Raw genomic sequence first — 17,099 nt, 5'->3', positions numbered from 1 at the left:
GTGAGACTGTCTGGCAGAATGGAACGTGAACTCGGGGTCAGGAACTCTGCTCTCCTGCGGGCATGGCAGTGTGGCCTTGGACTAGTGCTTGGCTTCACTTTGGCCCTCCGCCCATGAGCACCTGATCCCTGAGGACCCCCATGCGTGTGGCTGGAAGCTGGCAGGGGTGTGGATGGGCGGGCACATCTGGGGCCTGAAAACAGTTTGCCCAGCTGTTTGTTAACATCAGGGCAGCATGCAGCCACTTCGGGAGCTGGAGGCTGAGCACTTCCTCGGGAGGAAATCCTGCTTGGAAGGGTAGGAGCTCAGAGGGCTTCAAAGGAAGAGAAAGTCTCCATCTGAAATTCTCTAATGGCTAACCCGGGAACTCCCAGACACGTGGGGCTCAGACGTACTGGTTCCCCGGCTGCGTTCAGGGCCCCGGTAGTCTCCCCTTCCCTTCAGACCTCAAGCAGCAGCCGGCCTGGGACGTGCACTCAGGAGCCAGGGCTCCTAGCAGAGGTGTCTGGGAAGCTGTTGATGGAGTCACCCCTACGAGGTCGTTCCCCTGCCTCCACCTCAGCCATATCTGAGTCTGGGTTCTGGCTAGCAGAGCTGTGGGTGCATTTCCCTGATTCTGCCTCCCATGGACCCCTGGAGAAAAGCCATCGGAACTACGTGTAAAGTACAGGGCAGCACTGTCCTGGCCAGGTGTGGCCTGTGCGGTCATTGCCTGCCACCCACAGCGGCAGCCCCAGGTTGAGGGTCAGGCCGCAGTAGCTGGTTTGCAGGTAAATTTCCCCAGAGCCACATGAACATTCTGGAGAAACTGAGACTTCAGTCCATCAGAGGGCCCAGTGATACCTACAGCCAAAGTACCCCCAAATCATGTCTTCCAAAAAGACCATGTCTGAGCCCCTGTGCCAGCTGGGCCGTGAGACCCACAGGCTGGGTGTGTGGCCTGGCAGCAACTAAGAGCATAGGGGGACGGGCCTGGGCCACCAGACAGGGCCTTGGCAGGGCTCTCATTTGTGCTTCGCTTTCATTCGCTGCTAAGAGGGGCAGCTGAAATTACACCTGTCCCACGTTAATGGGATTCAAGGTACGTGACATGCCTAATGTAGAAGCACTGCCGTGTGTGGTCGTTATGGGGCAGGAGCCTCTGTGACAGGAGAAGGTGGGAGCCACCTGTTCTCGAGGGCTTTCCATGTGTCGGTGTTTCTCAGAATCGATCGTCGTGGAAACAACAGGATTTCTGTTAGTGACCCTTCCCTTTGCTTTCATTTGCTGACTATTCAAAAGATGAAATGCTCAGGAGCTGCTTCAATGTGGGTGGAACCGGAGGGTATTATGCTGAGTGAAGTAAGTCAATCGGAGAAGTACAAACATTATATGGTTTCACTCATACGGGGAATATAGAAACTAGCAAAAGGGATTATAGGAGAAAGGAGAGAAAATGAGTGGGAAATATCAGAGAGGGTGACCAAACATGAGGGACTCCTAACTCTCGGAAACGAACAAGGGGTGGTGGAAGGGGAGGTGGGGGGGGATGGGGTGACTGGGTGATGGGCACTGAGGGGGGCACTTGATGGGATGAGCACTGGGTGTTACGCTATATGTTGGCAAATCAAACTTCAATAAAAAATATACAAAAAGAAAGAAAGAAAGAAAGAAATGCTCAGGAGCTGTGGGCTTCCCGGGGGTTGGGGGCGGGGGGAGCCTCCAGCTCCTCCCACCTCTCCCACCCCCCAGCAGTGCCTTTTCCTCCAGTGCAGGCACAGCTCAGCCAAGCCCCCAGGGTCTTCCCTCCATGCCCTTTGGGTATTCCAAGCACCTCCAGCATGGGGATCCTGCCCCTGCCATCGCACCTGCATCCAGCTGCATTCTGGGGTATCTCCACCATGTGGGATGGAAGGTAGAGCATCTTTTCTGGGACACAAACCTGGACCTCGTCTGTAAGTCAGACACCTGCTGAGTCCCCTCAGAGGCCTCTCCTGGCAAATTTTGTAAGTGCTTCAGCCAGAACTAGATGCTGCACAACCCTACCGCCCACCCCAACCCCCCCCCCCCCCCCCCCGCAGGGTTCAAACCCCCCTGACCCCCTGGCTCCTGAGCATGCAGTTCCTCACGCAAGCCAAGTTCCAGAGCTGTCATCCAAGCCACCTTGCTCCTCCTGGCAGTTCATCTCCTGTTCCATAAGTATCCATCCCTGGGCCAGGCCTCATGTGGTTCCAGACACATTCTGCCTTGGGAAGCAGAGGTTAAGAAAGGAGACACACAAGCAAATATTGGGAGGTGAAGCTCAGAGGGACTGTGCAGATCTTGAGGAAGGAGATTGTGGGCAACTAGCCAAGGTGAGGCAGGAGAGGGGTCAAAGGCTTGAAGGGGACTGGAGAGGTCTCTAAGGATGGACACTGGGAAGCAGGCTTGGCCAGGTTGACAGAGCACAGGGCAGATAGGGCCTAGGCTGTCAGCTGGGCCATGTGCAGGAGACAGCTTCTCTCTTAAGTGAGTGGAACCCCTCACATGGTAGAAAGGGCCACCTGACCCCCCTGGCAGTGTATGAGCCGGGAGTCACCTCTCCTGGCTCAGAGCCACACTCATCTTGGCCCCTGGAAAGGGGTTGGCTCACCACAAGGCAGCAGAGACCGTTTGGTTTTCTTAGCTGCTCCCATCCAGATGAGGCCTTCCCTGGAGGTCTCCAGATGAGCCCAGCCCGGGTGTCTGTGGCCCCCAGGAGCCTGGCCATGCTCCTCTGTAATAGAGCAACAGAGAACTAACTAGATAAAAGACCCCTTTCTTCCTCTTCCCCGTCATGCTGTGCCCCTCCCTCCATCCCTTTCCATCAGCTCTCAGCAAGACCCAGAAAAACAAGTCATCGTGCCTCCTCCCACCACCACCACCACCACCCCCCACCCCGCAAAGAAACTTTTAAACGTATCAGACACATCGACTGCATTAAACACGATGAATTTTTAAGGCATGAGTTGGCAGGGTTACCATGGCTGCCTCTGCCCTGAGGGGCACACTGCTGAGGATTGATTGAAATAAATAAAACAGATTTACAATTTTCATACTTGGGAAGCTGGGAGCTAGAAGAGAAGAGGAGTGTGGGGCGGGGTGGGATGAGGAGAAGTGGGGGCAGTGTGGCTCTGGAGCTTTCTGAACTTCAGATGGGAGGCTACTCCTACTTCCCGTTCTAATGTTACTCTGACCTGAAGGCCGCTTTCTCTTTAAATTCCTAAAGGATCCCAGCTGTTGGGCAGGGGCAGGGGCAGGGCCAAGGCCAAGGCTGGAGGACCTTTGCAGCAGGAATGGTGGCAGTGGCTCTGGGCTCCTGTGTTTTCTATACTTGACATCAGGCTGCACTTTGGAGTTATGGTTGTGAGACTCCCGGCGTCTCCTGGGACAGCCCATGTCCCCTTGGCCTTAGACTACTGAGGGCATATGGACCACAGCCAGAGGAGAGAAGTGAGGGCCCATACCTCCGTGTATCCTGCAGTCAGGACACAGATGCTGGGGATGGAGACAAAGGAAGGAGGCCCACCTAGAGGGACGGGGGAGGGTTCTGAGCAGAAATGACTTGGCCCATGGAACGCCTGGGTGGCTCAGCAGTTGAGCACCTGCCTTTAGCCCAGGGCGTGATCCCAGAGTCCCGGGATTGAGTTGCACATCAGGCTCCCTGCATGGAGCCTGCTTCTCCCTCTGCCTATGTCTCTGCCTCTCTCTGTGTGTCTCTCATGAATAAATAAATAAAATCTTAGAAAGAGAGAGAGAGAGAGAGAAAGAAAGGAGAAAGAAAGAAAGAAAGAAAGAAAGAAAGAAAGAAAGAAAGAAAGAGAGAGAGAGAAAGAAAGAAAGAAAGAGAAAGAAAGTAAATATGTAAATAAAGGAAAGAAAGAAAAAAAGAAAGAAAGTAAGTAAGTAAAAGAAAGAAAGAAAGAAAAGAAAGAAATGACTTGGCCCTACTGCCAAGGACACCTGCACAAGAGGTACCTGAAACTTGTTCTTCGCCCTCATGGGCCTGGCACTGAAGCCACCTTGCAGAGGCCCAAGGGGGCCCACCCCATCCTGTGCTTTCCCCAGAGGCAGCAGCCAGTTTTAGCCTCAGCAAGGGACCTAGAACCAGGCCTGCCTGTCCAGTCACCCTGGAGACCCCAGCCAGACGGTGTTCTCCACCCCAGAACTAACCATCCCCTCCCCAGACCACCTGCCAGAGAGCTGAGCCGCAAGCCATGTCCAGTGTGGCCCAGTGTGGCTGGAGGCCTGGCCTGCCTGGGCAGGACTCCTGATGCTAGAGCACAGAGGTGGAGGTGGGGCCAGGCAGCATCGGGCAGGTGGTTTAGGGGCCACAAACAGACCTCCCTGTTTCTATCTGGGAAGCCGTTTACTGGGCTCAGCCCAGCCGGAGGTGCCGGATGGATCAGCCATGTCGCCCACCTCCCATGTGACACTAATGGCTCGGTTTCCTGGGTCTGGGCGGCCCAGAGGGTTCATTCCCTTGATCACACAGGAGACGGGGGTGTTAACGAGCCGGGGCCCACTCTCTGAAGGCTAATTCCGACTTCTGTGTTCATCACAGAGCAGTTGGCACCAAGAGGCAGGAGGGTTGAAGCAAGAAGAGGGCATGAATAGCAACGGGGGGAGTTTGGGGGTGGGAGGTGGATCTGCAGCTTCTGTCTCAGCATTGGCATCTCTTTCCACTCAAGTATGCCACTGTCCAGAGTCTCTCCCCATCAGGCGAGCTGTTCATGTCCTGTGCTGGTGGCCTTCTCATTAGCTGAGGACAGCCAAGAATAGGAAAGGCCTCACCTTAAAGTTCACTTGAATCTCTCTGGTGCCCTTCCCACATCCCTGTCCAGTAGCCTTGGGCTGAGTCGCCATGGGGTGGGCTGTGCCCACTGCTGTTGGACCCTCTGGGCTGAACGTTCACCCTAGGGACTCCCTCCGAGGGTCAGACACACCATCTGCTTATGCTTCCATCTCTATTTAAAAAGCCAGGCTTGTGGAAGGAGAGGGCAGGGGAGTGGAGGGCAACAGCCCCCAGTGAGTGTAGCTTAGCTCACTTCACTTCCCCAGCCAGCCCTCCACTCTGGGCTGTGTCAGAACAGTGAGGTGGGGGGGGGGGGGGCATCAGCCTGCCCTTACTTGGGGATGGGAGTGGAGGAGAGCCACAGGAGGGAACCAGCATGAGTGTCTTACAAATGGCCCAGGGACCTAGGAAGGATCGGCTGACAGCGAAGCAGGGGGAGGACAGTTTCTGACCTTGGTAACTTTGCTGGTCATTTCCAGAGGGCACAGGGAAGTGGGGCCATGGGAAGAAGCACTACATCTTCCCCCAAGCCACATGGCAGGGTTCAGATTCCCCAGAGCACAGCATGGCAAGGAGCCAGAGCACTTCCTCCCCAAGAAAGGTATCCATGCTGAGGACTCTGCGCTCCAGGGCCCACACCCTCCTATGGAGCCTCTGCCCCTGCAGGTGGGCCTGGCCCTGGGAAGGAGTCCACTTAACGGCTGCCCCCCTCCTCTGGGCTCACCATGGCCTTCCCCAGGCCCTGGGGGTCAGCTGTCCTGAAAGGAACTGCTCACTCTCCTCTTTTTACCACTCCCACTACCAAAATAGTCTTCCTCTTTGCTGAACTCTACCCCTCCTGCCCTGCCCAGGCCCTGAGGCGGTGGGGGACAGGGCTGGCTAATTGGAGAGAGGCATCTGGAGGCAGAAGCAGCCCCTACCTCACACCCTCAGACAGTGGCAATGGCCTCTTCTTTCCTGCTCTGCACACAGCCCTGACGGGGACAGGGGCACACAGCCACTGGGTGGGTTTCTTCCTCCAACCCAAGTCTTGGCCTTGTCTGAGTTGGTGACCTGTCCAGGTCCCTGGAGGAAAAGCAGCATGTGGCCCCTTTCTCACTGCCAGGAGAGGGTAAAGGACAGTGCCAGGCTCCCGGTTGGCCTAGCAGGAGCCAGCCTGTGCCCATGCCTGTCTCCCATGCAGCGGGCAGCAGCTGCTGCCTCATAGGCGGGATCCTCCTGGCCAGCCTGGGCGCATAGCCTCGGAGTGTGACCAGCCAGTCTCGAGCCACCTGTAAGGCTAATTGGTACCTTCCTCCTCCTACCTGCTCTGGCCCACATATCACCTGAAACAGTGGCTCAGGAGAGCATCTTCCACTGTGGGACAACACTGAGGCTGGTGGCCATTCAGAGTCAGAGCCTGGGGCACGAGGATGCTTGGCCAGTGTTAGTGGTTGACGGGACAGTGACACAAAGCTCACACCAGCCTGGCAGGTGTGGTGCAGCCCTTTCCAGGCAGGCCCTGCTCCAGAGTGCCTTCCTCTGGCTCTGCTATAGACCTTGGCCTTTTGAAGTGACCCCCAAAGAAGCCATCTCCCTGGGCAAGGCAGTGTCATCTCAATCCACTAGGGAAAGTGGAGTCCCTCTCTTGGGTCAGGCTGGAGGCTGGTTGCTCCCCAGCGTGATCCCAGGCCCAGAGGCCAGGGAGCAGCTGTGCAGGAGGCTGGAGGAAGGAGAGGCGGAGTCCACCCCCGGGCCTCCTGCCTGAGGTGAGTGGCTGAGTGCCAGAGGCCCCACCCCAGGGCGCAAGTGTGTGGACCCCTGCCCTCCAGCCCCGAGCCGGGTCTGTGGGTCCTGCCCTCCCAGGACCCACGTAGGCTTCCTCCTGCCTCACCTCTCTACGCGTCCCCAGTTCTCCAAGCTGCTGTCTCGTGATGAATAGTACTTTAATACGGGTATTAAAAAATACAGGCAAATGTTTAACGCTTGCAAGCTGTGTTCCATTATTGATGCTGTGCTTGAGAGCCAGGCAGGCAGCCCAGGAGGGCCGGGGCTCAGCAGAAGTGATGACGCAGCAGCCCTGCGAGGCAGCCATCTGCCAGGCCCCCATTGGGCACGGACGGGCACCGGGGAGGCAGAGTAGGAACAGGAACTCAGGTCTGGAAGTGGCCTCTCTGGGTCAGGGCCTCCCTCCTCCCCCGATCAGCTAGGTCTTCTCCGTGTGGAGTGAGTCATACCCCCTACCCCGCAGCGTGTGAGGACTCAGCGAGGTGCCACAGGAGGACCCTGGGTCTGGGCCTCTGGAGACTTGGAGGCCACCTGTGCAGGCCATTTCATGGGCTCAGGGTTGAAGTGAAAAGTTGGGTGCCTCCCTCTCCCCCTAGCCCCCCCCTTCTTACTGGGAAAGCGGAATCAGTGTCCCATTCAGGAATTCAGAACCCCCCCCCAGGGTACGACCGAGGTGGCCTACCGAGATTGCCCCCTAAAATGCCCAGGACCCAGTGAGCCCACAAAGACATGAGCTAGGCTCATCGCCCCTTGCCCATCCCCCCAGGGGCACACGTAACACCCCCAGCGCAGTGCCTGGCATGTGGTAAGAGCTCCCGGTGCACTAGCTAATACTTCACTGTTCTTGCCTTCTGGAGGCTTCGTGACCCAGCATCTGGGTATTGTTTTCCTTTTCCCCAAACCTCAGGTGACCTTGGGACAGGATGACAAAAGCTGGATAAGAGGAGATGAGGTGCAGCCCCTGCCTCTGAGAACCTCCCTGTCCCCTGGCCCAGCCACAGGGGTGGGGAGCAGGACAGCCCTGCTGAAGCAAACGTCCTGAGCACAGTGGGGCTTTGAGGCTAGAGGGTATGCCCCCCACTACCCCCTGCTTCTCTGGGGGCGGGGGGGTGCCCTTCCTGGCTCCTCTGCCTTCTCCTACAGGGATTTCATGAGTAGAGCTTGGGGGAGGCTCCTTGGTGCAACGTGTTGTGGCTGTGTCCTGACAGCGCCGGTTCAGGGGTCTTCTGAGCTGAGCCGGCCTCCCACATGCCCTGGACAGGCCCCCAGCTGGGCCATGGGTGATAAGGGTGGAAATGTGACATCTGGGAAGCTACTGTCTGCGGACAAGCTGTACACAGCAGGCAGGGGCCTGCCCAGGATGAGCAAAGGTGGTGCACCGGAGCAGGGCGCAGGAATATCTCTGGGCCTTTGCACTGCTCCTCCATGCGGTAACGTTCAGCAGTGGTTACTGAGCAGCTCCTCAGTGCCAGGCCCTCCTCATGAGGGTCACAGGCAGGGCCCTGCCTTCTGCAGCTCTCGTTCTAGAGGGAGAGACAGCCAGGACCCAGTGAACAAGTCTGCCTCCCAGATGATGCAGGTAGTGAGAAATGCTCAGAAAGACGTGGGACTTTCCTTAGAAAGGGCTGGTGGTGGCAAGAGAGGTGCACTGGCAGGGCCCTCCCCAGGGCCTGGGGTTGGAGCTGACACCTCCATGGCCAGAGCAGGCTGGCCACGTGCTGTTGCCTCAGCAGAGCTTTCCAGGCCACAGCAGAGGTCAGGAACAGAAGAAAAGCCTAAGGGGCCAGCCTGTTGTGAGTGCAAGAGAAGTGGTAAGACCTGAAGTTGGAGAGAAGTGACCAGAGTATAGGAGATCCTAGAGGCATGGTGAGGAGCTGGGGTTTGCTTCGATCCAGTGGGAAAGCACCAGGGAGTAGTGTGCTCTGATGAGCACTTCCAGGGCTTGCCCCGGTGGGCAGTACACTGGGAGGGTGGATTGTAGGGGTGGGAGAAGCAGCAGGGAGACAGTGAGGAGATGGCTTGGAATTGACCAGGAGAGGTGGCCAACACTTGTCGGCCTGGCGGGTGCCCTGGAGAGAGAAGCCAGGGCATCAAGGCCGATTGCTTCCTTGGTTTGGGCAGAGCAACTGGGTGGCCTCAGCAGTGACGCTGCTCACTGAGATGGGAAGGTGGGGAGCCAGAGAGTTGTGCTGGGGCCCTGATCCAGATCTAGAGATGGCCTTGAAAACATGACCAGGCATGGCCACCAAGAGACACAGAAGAGAGTGAGAGACAGCACGTGCACTCCGGAGCAGAGCCAGGTCGGTGTGCTCTCACTGGTGGTCAGAGAGGAGCATTTCTAGAAAACTCTATCCCTGATCTTCTGTAGCACCATCAGTGTTCCCAGGTTTGAGGAACACCAGGAGGCCTTGGCGCCTGCCTGTGCTCACCACCACCCCCTTTGCTTTCCCCTCCACACCTCCCCAGCTGTCCTCACGTAAGAGCGCCACCCCCACTCCCCGGCTACCACAGGTCCCTGTGCCCCCTGGTCCCTGGAGAGCGCTGCCCGGCAGAGCCTCAGCTGTCCCCCTCTGTCATGGAGACGGCAGCAGCTGCAGGCGACGGGCAGTTGTGACCATTTGTCAGAATGCTCCCCTTCCTCTCTGGCCTGCCCTTCTGGAACATTTCTATCCCACGGCCCTGGAGACAGGGCTCATCCAGGAGTGGGAGGCCCAGGAGGGAAAAGAGTACTGTCTGTGCTCCACAGAAAGGCCAGGCTTCTTCCTAGGAGCTGGCTGTCCCCCTGTCCCCCCGACCCATGGTACCACTAGGGTACTGAATGGGGATCCCATTAGCCACATATTGTACACCCCCACATGAGCCGCTCTCCTCTGAGTCGCCCCCTTCGTGCAGGTGGGGATTACCCCCAACTAGGAGGTGAAGAAATTGTGGCACAGACACAAGGGGTCACCCAGCTGGGCGGACATAGGCTCTGGGTACACAGAGGTGAGCAGGGGCGCCCCTCAGGCGATGGCAAAGCCCAGCCCACACCGTCCAGCTCCATCCCCCCAACAGCCTTGTTCCTCTTCTCTGCTGCGTTCTTGCCCAAGGCTGCTGGTTCCAGCTGGGCCTGGGCTGGAGACGGCCTGCCCAGTGTTTGCACTTCGTGGTTTGGCCTCTCTGTTACCAAATGCTCTGGGATTTTTCTGGAGCCGGGGTGGGAAGAATCTTCTGCTGTCTGGCCCCAAGGCATGGCTGGTATTCAGAGGGAAGCAGGAAACCAGACCCTGAAATGCAGAGTTTAGTGTGAGTTCAGTGACCCAGGATGGCTATGCGTCCAGCATCTTGGCTCCAAATGTGGTTCATGTTGTTCAGCACACTAGACCTTGAGGCCCCAGACCCTTGTCCCCACAAGCCTGAGTCCAAGTCTATGCTTCCCAGGAGAAGGGACTAGAAGTGAGGCCAGCAGATGCGGACCCCAAAGGGGAGACAGGGCAGGGATGCTGAGCTGGTGCCGTCAGGAGCTCGGTGGCCACACACCCTCCTCCAGGCCTACCTGCCAGATCCTTGACTGGTCCTTCTCAGTCTGCAGGAGTCGTGGGATCCCTGGACTCCCAACAGGAAGACCTGTTGTTCCTTGGGGGACCGGTTGTTCCCCCAAGGCTGAGCCTCTGTGAGCACCATAGCAAAGAAGGGAAGTCAGCAGGCTTCCTCAGAACTTGTCCTTGAGACCTGTCTCTCACTTGTCTTGGCCCAGGGACCCTGAAAAATCTGCTTTTCTCCATTCTCTGGATTTCCTGTTTTCCTTTTCATAGAATGGAGACTCCTTTCCACACAGCCTGAGCCTTATCCCTGCAGGACTTCCTAGAGAGATGGTGGGAAGGAGAAGTGGCCCTAACTCATCCCATGACCTTGGTCAAGTCACTTTGCCTCCTTGCACCAGAGTTTCGTTTTCTGAACAGCAAAGATAAAACTCAGGGTTGTCATAGCAGGCACCATGCACTCCAGGTGGGGGGCTGGCAGCTGTGAACAAAACAAGTTCCTGACCCCAGGATGGCGGGCAGGGGGACAGTACCTAGATGACCGGTGCAGTGTTACTTGTCCCATGAAAATGATCTCTAAAAAAGTAAAGGCGGGAAGGGGTAGGGAGTCCTCGGCCTGTGGGGGGCATTGCTGTGGCCTGTGGAAGATCAGAAAGGTAACCCGGGGCTTCTGTGGCAACAGTGGTAGGCAGAGGGAGGCCCACCTTTGCTCACAGAGTTCCATTTTGGGGCTGGAGGTAGGGGAGAGAAGTCAGTCCAGCCAGTGGGCTCCAGGGTTGCTGGGCCCGGGTGAGCAGTGTTGGAAGGCATGGAGCCAGGCCCAGTGTGAGCAGCACCCCACCGTCCCCCACGGGCCCGAGAGCTGGGGTCCCAGGCCAAGCCCAGGAAAGGGCAGGTTCTATCAGGATGCTGCAGGACCGGGGAGAGACCTCCTAGGTTAAGCCCAGAGGCTTCTGACCTCCACTCGGCCTCTCTTCCAGGCAGCTCTGCCTCCTGCTGAATGCAGAGAACATCTTTCACTCGATGGCAGACATCCTGCTCCGAGAGGAGGACCTCAAGTTCGCCTCAACCATGGTCCACACGCTCAACACCATCCTGCTCACCTCCACAGAGCTCTTCCAACTGAGGAACCAGCTCAAGGACCTGAAGACTCTGGTACTCCACGTCCACAGGCTCGGGCCCCGGGTGCGATCCTGTGTACCCACGGCACAGAGCCACAGTAGCACACCCCTCACCCCAGGAGGCTCCCAGGGGGAAGGGGGGAGATGGGATGAAATCTGAGATTGCCTGGGTTGCCTACTGAATGCCAACCATGGCAGTAAGTCAGAGCCAGTTTACTTGGGGCCACCCGCTGCAGGGGTCTCTGCCCAGGGAAGGCTCTGGACTCTAGGGTCCACATGCCCTCCCTGACCCGCCAGAGACCATACATTTTCCACTTGTTGCCACCCCACCCCCCACTCCAGCACTGCCCCCTCACACACTGAGCAGACTGGCTCCTGGGAGCCAGTGGCTTGTGCCCTCGAGGCCACACCACCCTGTCTGAGCCAGGCTTCTGGGCTATAACCGTTGCTGGACATCAGGGATTATTGCTCTCCCCACCCTCCGCCTTGGCTCTGGCCTTTCTCTCAACGGTTGAACACATCTGTCTCACAAGGCCCCCTATCCTAAGCCAGGTTGTCACAGTGCTGCCTGGCCCGGGCTTGGGATAAGGACCCACCGGGGCTGCTCAGAGAGAGCAGGGAGGTGCTCACCCTTCTGCTATCCTGCCCTGGAGACACCGGGCAAGGGCAGGAGGCTGAGCTTCCAGGGGCCTCTGGAAATGGCTGCTATTCTGGATGTGCTGGTGGCTCTAGGGTGGCTGGTGGCTCTTCATTTCCCAATGTGGGCTGTGGTCTCTGCACCCCACCCCCTCCTTCCCAGCTCAGACCCTGCCTCTACTCCCACTCAGAGAGTCTCAAGGACATCCAAGCCTACTTTAGGGCATCTGGGGCCAGGCAGCTCAGAATAATCCAGGCCACACCTCTGCCTTCTTCCTGTGGTTCTTTCCAGACGTTTGCAGAGGATTTAATAATTTTCCTCAGTGCAGGGGTTCCCTGGGTGTGGGCTTCACTCCTGGGCTGGTTCCTGAGTGCCAGGTGGGCCACGGGGGAGGGAGGAAATGGCATCTGAGGATGAGACGGGAGGTTGCTGGAGAGCCTCAGCCCTGAGGAAGCTTCCTCCCTCCCCGCGGCCGAGCCCTCCCAGCCCCATAGGCTCCAGGACCACAGAGATCTGGAGAGGACAATGCTGCTCTTTGCCGAGGGCAGAAATGCCAGCGCAGAGGACAGGCTCACGCCTGACCAGGCCTTCACAGCCACCACCACGTGGCTCTGCGGGACCGGGAGTAATGACAGGGTCTGAGGAGGAGCTGTCAGCGTTTCCTTTGTGACAGCTTGTTCCCAGCTGGGCTGCCAAACACAGCCCTGGGTGCTGAGCTGGCTCCCCGGCACAGCGCAAGGGCCCCTGGATCCCAGGCCCCACGTGGACCCCGGCTGGGCAGGAGTGGGGGCTCTGTGAGCTGCTCACACCTCTTCCCCCTCAGGAGAGCCAGAACCTGTTCTGCTGCCTGTACCGCTCCTGGTGCCACAACCCAGTCACAACGGTATCCCTGTGCTTCCTCACCCAGAACTACCGGCACGCCTACGACCTCATCCAGAAGTTGTATCCTTCGCTCTCGCCATCCTTCCTATCCAGCCACTGGGGGACAGGCGGGAGCCAAGTGCTACCCTTCTGCCCAGGTGGCAGGCCCCACTGGCACGCTTCTGCCCCATCCCCCTGTCCTTCTGCTCTGCCTCCAGGCCTTGTGACATCAGGACCTTCGAGGGCGCAGAGAGGGGTGGATTGGAGAGTGCTGTTGGCAACAGACAGGGTCATCTGGGTCTTGTGGCTAGGGCTGCCCACCTTGTAAGCCAGGGATCCAGCATGAGGGGTGCCCCAGGGCGGGGGCTGGGAGAGACCACAGGAATGGGGAAGGCAGGTGGACTGCAGTGGGTGCAGCTAGGTGAGGCCTGCGGGCTTGAGCTCTGGTGTCTCAGCATTTCTGGGGAGGAGCTCAGGGACCTTCTAGGGCCACAGAACCAGAGAGAACCCAGGTTGGCAGTGACGCAGAGGGGAGAAGCAGGCTGGGTGAGAGGCCTCAGCCAGAGTGAACACCCCCGGCATGCCTCAGGGCCTGTGAAAGGCATCCATGGGCAGATTGGTCACAGTTCTTAAAACACTGAAGCAAACCAGCCTCTCTCTGAATGCCTGGCGTGTGACCCGGGATCGAGGAGCTACTTAGAATGCACAATGGGCCTCCTTTGCTCGTGGGACCAGGAGTTAGGGGTAAGGAGAAAGGGGCCCTCAGGTTCCTCCACTGAGGGTCGGTGTGGCCTTCCTCGCTCCCTGAGGGCTCCTGCTCTCCTTCCATGCCCTAGCTTTGCTTTTCTCAGCCATTGGCCTGGCCCAGGACTGCAGGCCACACACGTGCCGCAGCCCTGACCTTGGCCCTGCTGACAGGCGTCCACTCAGGGAGGAAAGAGGACCTTTCCTGCTCAGCCGCCCCCCGCCCCCAGGCTACAGGGCTGAGATAAGAGCCTTTCAGAGCTGGGAGGGCACAGAGGAGAGAGCCACGGGGCAGAACCCGAGTGCCCGTGTGGGGGGGCAGAGACAGCCATGACCTTTTTCATTTAGAGGGACAGAGGTCAAAGCGCCAAATAGACTGGTGTCCTGTGTGTACCTTCGTGCTGAGGCAGAGCCACGGCTCAGGTGGGAAGAACATGGCCCTGGGGCCCAGCTCTCCGGTTGCCCCCACCCCAACAGGGCCCGTCCCCGCCCAGTGGTCAGCCTTTCCTTGACCCACCGGCTAGCGGGGACCTGGAGGTCACGGTGGATTTCCTCACTGAGGTGGACAAGCTGGTGCAGCTGATCGAGTGCCCCATCTTCACATGTGAGAGCCCTGCTCCCCGTGCAGCAGGAGGGGGGCCGCCTCTGCAGGGGGGCGGGGCTCACCCCAGGGATGATTCCTAGAATGTCAAGAATGTAAGTCAGGGCCAAGGAGCCCCGTCCGTGCGGCATCTCCGTGCGGCATCAGGCCGAGCATCTTCAGGTGGGTCTTGTGGACCCAGGCGAGCGCACGGCAAAACCCACCCTGAGGCCGAGAATGTCTCCGCGGCGGGGGCTGGGGTCACAGCTGTCCCGGAGCTGTTCCCAGGCACGGCGCCCTCCGCCATGGCTCTCCGAGGCCGGGGACAGGGCCCACCTGCAGGAGCTTCTCCATGCCCAGCAGCCACCCGCTCCTCTCACTGCAAGGCAGCGTCGGTGTTTGCCGGGGGCCCAGGCACGACTGTGTGACTGTAACATCCAGGCTGAACGTGCCGGAGTGGCAGCTGGCTAGGGCGAGCGCAGCTCCTGGCGCCTCGGCACGTGCAGTGCTTGCCCTCCAAAGCCGGCAGCCCGCTGAATCAAACTCCTGTGTTCACGGGACGGTGGGGAGGCTGGGAGGCAGCCCGCCCGGCAGCCTCCTTCCTGCCCAGCTGGTTGCCCCGGCCCCCGGCGCTCTGGCAGCACCTCTCACCCGCCCAAGCTACTCCACACAACCTCCACCACTGGTGGATGCGCAGGAGACCCGAGAACAGGAGGGAGACCCTGTTCCCAGCAGTGTGCATCAAAGCCTGTCCCAAGTGGTCCCCTGGTCTGACATCTCACTTCCCCCAGGGCCTCCAGGTCCAGCGTGACCCCGAAGGAGCTGCAAACACCTCCTCACCAGGCCCAGGGCTCCGTGGGGGGGACCACACAGACACACCCTGGGCCTGCTCGGCACCCATCCCGCTCCTGGCTTGCCTGGCCCCGCCTTGGGGACTGGCTTGGCCGCACAGCCCCAGCTTTCCCAGAGATGACTACTCAGGTCTCCACTGGTGGCTCCTGCTCCCTGTGCCAAGAGGAGGGCTGGGGGTGGGGCAGCAAAACCTGACTGCTCTGGCTCCAGCATCAACCCAGACCTCCCCCCCACACACACACAGCTGCTGCTGGGGTGACATGGCCTTTCCAGAAGTTTGTGGCTCATCGTCCACAAAGGTTGTCTGGGACTGGGCCTTAGAGATACAAGAAGGCAGGAGCCAAGGATTCTCCCAGAAAGGCTCAAGAGGAGGGCAGCGTGGGCCTGTTTAATTGGGACAGGTACTGGGCAGGCCCAGGGGCACCTCTCCTATCTGGTGGGGTACGCCCAGGGCTAGTATCTGAGGTGGCTTTCCAGAAGCACCTACCAGACACTTCTGAGCTTGGCGTGTGTTTAGCCACACACACAAGCGTTTTTGCATCCTGCCCTCCCTTAAAGCTGTCCTAATCCGGTCTTTCTCTCCTGCTCACTCTATTTATAGCTCTCTTGTGCTGGCACGTGCAGAGCAGACCGGGGAATCTGTTACACTACAGGCCCCGGGTCCCCTCATTACTAGGCTGCAGTGAGTGTAGGGGCTCAGGGACAAGGCCCAGCAGCAGCCTGGGGGGCACCAGGCTGAGGTGACTCTCAGGACAGATGACCAGGTGGAGGTAGGGGTGGGCAGGAAGAAAGAATGAGGACATCCCGGGACAGCAGAGGCACTGCTGGAAGAGAGGGTGGGCAGGTCTGGCCAAGGAGGAGCCCCTCCGTCGCTCTAAGCCGCTACCACCTGCCCAGCCCTCCCCAGGGTAGACCCCTCTCCCAGGCAGGCCGAGGCGCAGCCCAGGGTGGTGCCTGACCCCCGATCTCTACCCTCCGTCCTGCCGCAGACCTGCGCCTGCAGCTGCTCGACGTGAAGAACAACCCGTACCTGATCAAGGCCCTCTACGGCCTGCTCATGCTGCTGCCCCAGAGCGGAGCCTTCCAGCTGCTCTCCCACCGGCTGCAGTGTGTGCCCAACCCCGAGCTGCTACAGACCGAGTGAGTGCCGGGCTGGGGACTGCCACCCTCTGCCTCTGTTGTGGCTTTTGTCACCGAGAGAGGTCAGACCTGGAAGGGTCTCCCTTGCCTCAGAATCACATCCGTCTGGCACTGTGGACACTGGCCACCCCACCGCCACTTGACCTGAGGCCTCAGAGCACCAGGTCGGGGGTCCTGGGCGTATTTATAAGGTGGCAGAGGGTAAGCAGTCAGGGTTGAGTTAATCTAGAAAATGAGAGCATGCCAGTCACCCAAACCGATGCCCTTGTAGAGAAACTGCAGGAGAAGGTGGAGGAGGAGTTTATGTCCTAGGTCAGAGATGATGTCTGGTCCCATGGCAGATAGGAGAGCCAGGTTTCAGGTGGCCCTCCCCTCCCCACATCTTTGGCAGTCTCCAACCTGGGCCTCAGGGAGACCCCAGTGTCCCTGTGACCTTCCCAACCCCATCCTGGGTGGGGTGGGAGGCAGGATGCCCCCGTGACTACCCTGCTAGAGTCCTGCCCATGGGAAGAACAGGTCCTGGGCATGCCTCCACCACCAGCCCAGCATGGCAGCCTCCAGGCAGGAGCTGTAGCCCCCTGAGTTGGGGGGGCGGGTGGAGGTCCAGCCCGGCTCCCACCCCAAACCCACTGCTGGCCCGGCCTCCAGAGCCTGTTGGGCTGTGTCTATATTTGGTAACCCTTGGAGGCTTTGCCTCATCCACAGGCATTTGGCATCCGAGATGGAAAATTTCACTTGTCAGGTCACCATGGAAACAAGCAGAGCCACTGAGAAGATTTACGCTGAATGGAGCGCACCCAGCTTGCATCAGATGCCCTATGTGTCTAGAATTCCCTCCCAGGCTGTTAGAGCCACTTGGCAGGCCTGGCACCTCACTCTCCAGAAGGGCCTCGGGTTTGGGCCCTTGGGACTGATGCAGGCGGCCTCGAAATGGGCCTGGCCTGCCTGATGCTTGAGGCCCCGGACCCAAGCCCCTGTGCCCTCCAGAGCCCTGGGCTTAGGCTCCCACCACCCTCCCATCCAGCTCAGCCTCTCTGGAGCCTGGGTGTGGGCCACCTGACAAGTTGTCTACCCTGGGCCGGTG

General features: G+C 59.1%; 1 protein-coding gene across 2 annotated transcripts in view; it reads left to right on the top strand.

Annotated features, from left to right (window-relative positions):
- The window catches only part of VAC14 (VAC14 component of PIKFYVE complex), a 100,903-nt gene that overhangs the window by 80,097 nt on the left and 3,707 nt on the right, over positions 1 to 17,099 (top strand). The window contains exons 15-18 of one of the 2 annotated variants that reach the window (XM_026011639.2): positions 11,061 to 11,235; positions 12,662 to 12,780; positions 13,968 to 14,047; positions 15,865 to 16,015. In XM_026011639.2, coding sequence (XP_025867424.1) covers positions 11,061 to 11,235; positions 12,662 to 12,780; positions 13,968 to 14,047; positions 15,865 to 16,015 — 525 coding nt within the window. Of the gene's footprint in view, positions 1 to 11,060; positions 11,236 to 12,661; positions 12,828 to 13,967; positions 14,048 to 15,864; positions 16,016 to 17,099 lie in introns of both variants that reach the window. The other variant, XM_026011640.2, reaches the window with a different exon arrangement.

This window comes from Vulpes vulpes, chromosome 12 (genome assembly GCF_048418805.1).
Source record: "Vulpes vulpes isolate BD-2025 chromosome 12, VulVul3, whole genome shotgun sequence".
Lineage (NCBI taxonomy): Eukaryota > Metazoa > Chordata > Mammalia > Carnivora > Canidae > Vulpes > Vulpes vulpes.
The sequence above is the reverse complement of the archived record's forward strand: the minus strand, read 5'-3'. Positions and strand labels throughout refer to the sequence as shown.